The sequence below is a fragment of the Nicotiana tomentosiformis genome, chromosome 1 (assembly GCF_000390325.3).
Source record: "Nicotiana tomentosiformis chromosome 1, ASM39032v3, whole genome shotgun sequence".
NCBI lineage: Eukaryota > Viridiplantae > Streptophyta > Magnoliopsida > Solanales > Solanaceae > Nicotiana > Nicotiana tomentosiformis.
In genome coordinates, this window is record NC_090812.1 from 89,781,032 (window position 1) to 89,786,619 (window position 5,588).

A 5,588-nucleotide genomic window follows, 5' to 3' on the forward strand; every position below is an offset into this window, starting at 1 on the left:
CATAATTAATCATTAAATTTAAAGATGACATTTTGGGTCATCACAAATATCTACTTTAGAGTTTAGACGTATGAATTTATTAAAATATACTATCTTTCTTCAATATTTAACCAGTGAAATATGCATCTCTTTTGAAATTTTAATTTTGAATGATTTTTTTATTTTTATATGAAACATTAAAAAGGAAAGATAACCGATTTTTGGATATTTTTATCTATAACAGCAAAAAAATATTTATACATCAAATGTTGTTATATGGGTATAATGACTATTCATTATAAAAAATAAAAAATATTGAAACAAACAAGGTTGTTACAGAGAGGGTTGATGGTAATTGATACGTCTCCCGAAAATACCGAACCGAAATGTATAAATACCGTACCGTACCGACTAACGAACACCTCTATAAATAATCAGGAGCGGATGCACATTTATCGAAGCGGTGTCACGCGACACCGCTTCGTCAAATGTTTTTACTAAATCTATGTATTGACGAGGAAGCGGATAAGTAGGAAAAAATGACACCTCTTGGTATAAATTATCTCTTTGTGCCTTGGTTATGTTTTTAATTTTGCTCTAAGAGGTTAGATGTTCGAACCTCAACTAACACATTTTTTTTGTAAATATTTGAGAGAATTTATGTGGTTAAAATTTTTGATAAAATAGAATTTAATTCAAGATTTTTTTATAAATTAAGACTTAGCAAAACCAATAGACTAAAGTTATTTCTTGTTTAGAAGTATGATAATTAAAGTTATTATTTCTGTTCTTTTATAAATTTCGACAATATTTACAAAATTTTTATATACGCCACTAAAAATAAAAATTTAAGAATAAAGAAATACGAGAATAATATTGTAACTTCTATGCTAATTATGGACTCCGCGGTCCGCACTCTTCTGTCAAAAAATTAATCAGTTATATTATGTTAAATTACTCTATGCTGCGAAAAATATTTATAGTGTGAGTGGACAAATGTTTTAAAGGAAAAAGGAAAAGATGCCTTACGTAGGTTCCACACCGGAATTTCCGATCACATAATAATAATATACACACCACCCCATTACCCTTTCTGACAAAATCAGTTGTATATGGGGAGTAATCAATTCATCATTTCTCTTTTTCCTAATTTATACATACACACACACAAAAAAGTGCAGTGTGCGATTCTTTCTCTCAATGCATTTCTAGAGAGAGAAAGAGAGAAAGCGAAAAACACACCATTACACACTGCACCCTTTTCGCTACAAATCACAATGAAAGTGTGTACTGGTAACTGTAGTATTGTGGAAAGCGACAGTAATATTATTAATTATAGTGATAAAAATAGTGGCGCCGGAGAAGATGTGGGCGGCGGTGGAAGGGTGGTGGCAGTGGTGGGAGTGAAGTTAGATTCGAGGAGTAAAGAGTTGCTGACGTGGGCTTTGGTTAAGGTTGCTCAGCCTGGAGATCATGTTGTTGCTGTTCATGTTCTCGATCCAAATACTACTGGTAAATAAATAAATCAGTCCAAAATTTGTGTAATTTATTTATTTTTGTTTTGTGGAAATCGTTGTAGGTTAGTTCGAATACCCTAGTTTTTATGTAATGGCTAATGGGTATCTTTAGTTTAATTTGATGGATAATAGTTATGGCAATTTCTGTTTTATTTTTTTTGGTAAAAAAAATTGTTTTCGCTATTTATTTCATTTGACAATTGCTGGCAACTTTTTGGATAATTTCTCACCATTTTTTTCATTTTCATTTGCTTTCTTCTGATGAGGATGATGATTTTTTTTGTTGTCTATAATATTTCTGGACTGCAATACTGAATATATACTTTTTTCTTATATTGTTGAAGAAAAACCAGAGCCTATTGCATTGGTGAAGACATTTGACTCGATGCTGGCTGCTTATGAAGGCTTCTGCAATTTAAAGCAGGTTTTTTTCCGTCTTCCTTTCACTATGTGGATAACTTCACAGAAATTACAATCTACCCTAACAGAACAGGAAGTAGGAAATAGAAAAGGAAAAAAATTAGTGGTGTTTCTAAAATTTAGATCCAAGTTAGTTTGATTACAGTACAGTAGATTTCAGATTTGTGTAGTTTTTTTTCTGTTCGTCTGCTGCCTAGTAAGAGGAGCCAAATCCAACTTCTTTTCTTTAAAAAAAATAATAGAATCTGAATTAAGATGAACTCTGTTCAGGTGCATTTGAAGCTTAAAGTCTGTCGAGGATCACCAGTTCGTAAAGTTCTTGCTCGTGAAGCGAAGTTGGAGAGTGCTACAAATTTGATTGTTGGGACTTCAGGCAACCATCATACCATCCGGTCATCAGTGTCAATTGCAAAGTACTGTGCTAGGAAAGTGGCAAAGAGCATCTCAGTTATTGCTGTTGACAATGGCAAGATCGTCTATCAAAGGGACTCAGGTGCTTCATCAGTTGGAGATGAGTCTAGTGACTCAGATGTGCCCGAATCAAGATTCAAGAGAAGGAAGACATTGAGAAAAAGTCCTTTGAGCTTAACACCTAAAAAAGCTGCGGAAAAAAACTCGTGTCCTGAGAACAATGCTATGGCTTTAGTGCCTGTTAGGAGTGTTGAAGTCCATCAATCAAAGTCTCGGTGGGCACTGCTTCGACGAGTGTTTCTTCACAACGTAGTGGCATCTGAAAAATCTCCTACGAAAAGGTCATCTATGATGCAATGGGTTTGGAAACGACCAAGTCGGCAATCTTTTGCAGCTATCTACCCTGATCATAAACAGAGTGTATCTGACAAGGATGAGCCTCATCGTACAAAGTTGGATGAAGAGAAGGGAGCAATTATTCCTTTTGGAAGTGATGCTAGTGCTCTTTCAGATGAGCGCTTTATTATCCTTCCTGAGGAACTGGAGGGTCTTACTGAGAGGTACTCGTCTATTTGCAGATTGTTCAGCTACCAGGAGCTTTGTTCAGCAACTTCTAGTTTCCTGCCTGGTATGTCCCGACCTTTCTGAATTTTGAAATTCTTGGCATACATTCTTCACTTTTACTAAATGTAACTATTTCTGTAGAGAATTTGATTGGAAAGGGAGGCAGCAGTAAGGTTTACAAAGGGTGCCTTCCAGACGGCAAGCAGCTGGCTGTAAAAATATTGAAGCCTTCAAAAGTTGTGGCAAAGCAATTTCGTTCAGAGATTGAAATAATTACGACTCTGCACCACATACACATTATTTCACTGTTTGGGTTTTGTTTAGAGGAGAACAACCTTCTGTTGGTTTATGATCTGTTATCCAGAGGAAGCTTAGAAGAGAATCTCCACGGTATCTTAACAAAATATTTCCTGCTTGTTTGGAGGCTTTTTTCCCCTCTTGATTTGTTATACTGACCAACGATATAAAATACTAGGTTCTGAAAGGGATCAAAATTCACTTAGCTGGGAAGATAGGTACAAGGTTGCTTTGGGTGTTGCTGAGGCACTGGACCACCTACACAATGCAGCTGATGGCCCCATAATTCATAGGGATGTGAAATCTTCAAACATTCTCCTGTCTGATGATTTTGTGCCACAGGTAATTTATTCTTCTTCCGTAGGGTGTTACATCTTGCTTTGAATAACTAGTATTAATAGCTGTTTTGCATTCAGCTTTCAGATTTTGGACTTGCAACATTGGCCTCAAGTTGTTCATATCATTTGGATAGTGCTGATGTTGCTGGAACATTTGGGTAAGTTAAAGTTTTTCATTTTGATTTCAGATAACATTTAGCCACTCCACTTCATATAAAAATAGGAGCCTTTGTTCTAACTAATCTTGTATTGCAGCTACTTGGCTCCAGAGTACTTTATGCAAGGAAAGATAACTGAAAAGATTGATGTCTATGCATTTGGTGTTGTTCTCCTTGAGCTTTTGACTGGTAAAAAGCCAATTGATAACGGAAATGGGAAAGGTCAGGAAAGCTTAGTCATGTGGGTAAGTTGTCATCTTTGCAATTAATGAATAGAGTATCCTTTTTCTTCCCAGTGCATAGTAGATTGAGCTTTGCAAATTGTTGATAATGATCTTCAGGCGAAACAAGTTCTGAAGGGTGGGAAAATGAGGGAGTTGCTAGATCCTAGCATGATAGACGCTTATGACCATGATCAATTTGAGAGAATGGTCCTAGCTGCATCACTTTGCATCAGACGAGCTCCTGGATTTAGACCTCAAATTGACATCGTGAGTAAACTGCGTCTGCTATTCAACTTGAGGTTATTGTATACCACAATCTGCTGCTGCCTTGTTTTATTTTGTAATATTTAACCGCATAAAAAATAAAACAGGTGGTGAAACTCCTCCAAGGTGACACGGAAACAATTAAGTGGGCGAGAGAAGAAGGCAAAGCTTCAGAGGAAGTAGATGCTGTTGATGGTGAACAACCAGCGTCAAACATACAATCCTTTATTAATCTTGCATTGATGAATTTGGAGGATGAGTCCCCACTTTCCTGTAACAGCACAGGACCAACCATTTCCGTGGAGGATTATTTGCTAGGGAGGTTTAGTCGCTCTTCAAGTTTCGACTAGCCATTCCTATGATAGGTTTCTATGGCTATATCAAATAGCCTTTCTTCTGTAAATACTGAGCCTCCCTTCTTCATTGATTGCCCCATTGCTGGGTCCTGGTACGAGAGGTTTTCAGCTATTGACCTCCTCCTTCCCCTGCCTGGGCTGATTTTTTCCACAATTTTTTTTCCCAGTGTAGTAACAATGCTGCCAAAAGTTGGTAAGTTATCTGAATGAGCAAATGATCAGCAGATGCTCGCAGGTGAGTGATTGTAAATCAAATCGAAAGTTGAGGTGTAATTATACTTCCGAGTTCATATTTTAGTCGGAAGAAAATAACTGTAGTAGTCTACTGTTGTTTGTCTGCTTCTTGAGAGACAATCAGATTGATATAAACAGACTCTAGTATGTCAATAGAGAGGTTTAACCGTTTCTGGATTTCTACTTTTTGACCTCGTACTGCAACTTTAATTTTAGATTGCATTTTTTGAGAATATTTACATATATTCGGTTACATTTTTTTTGGTAAAAACTTATCACAATTAATTTTAATCATGCTTTTTTAAGCTATAAGTTTAGAGATTATGATTATTTTTTGCCAATTTCCATGTTTATTTGATTCTTTATTTTGTACTTCTTTATTAGGTCACTGCAAATATATAATTAGGATTCAGAGTGACAGTGAAGACCTTACGCTTATACTATTTACAGTTACGGAGAACACAAACAAGTACACAGGCCAAATTGCACTTTACTGCTATATTTTTCTCAATAAGTTCCTCGTTGGAAAAATTTAAGTAAATAATGTAATTATGATATCTGAAACTATAAATGACGTAATTAGAACGGAAATTAGAAGTTTATGATTTGAATAGTCCTCGTATGTTTATGACAAGTTATTAAAGCATATGACAAGTTATTAAAGCTTTAGAGTTTGGGTTCATATTATTCCAACTAGGGGTGGGTAAAGTTTGGGCAAGCCTTAAAGCCAAACCGAAATTCGAAATTTTCGGATTACGGATTGGATTTCAGATTTAATTTTTAAAATTTTTGGATATTGGATTTGGTACTTCAGATTTTTGGATAT

The 5,588-nt window shown here is 35.6% G+C and overlaps 1 protein-coding gene across 1 annotated transcript; it reads left to right on the top strand.

Moving 5' to 3' along the window:
* Window positions 1–1,042: 1,042 nt before the first annotated feature.
* LOC104118541 (protein kinase STUNTED-like) lies at window positions 1,043–4,945 on the top strand. The gene is made up of 9 exons (XM_009629807.4): window positions 1,043–1,491; window positions 1,841–1,920; window positions 2,187–2,955; window positions 3,033–3,281; window positions 3,367–3,530; window positions 3,605–3,684; window positions 3,782–3,929; window positions 4,026–4,175; window positions 4,280–4,945. Exons 1-9 carry the CDS (start codon window positions 1,092–1,094, stop codon window positions 4,520–4,522), a joined length of 2,283 nt encoding a protein of 760 aa, XP_009628102.1. The 5' UTR covers window positions 1,043–1,091; the 3' UTR covers window positions 4,523–4,945.
* The last annotated feature ends 643 nt before the right edge of the window (window positions 4,946–5,588 follow it).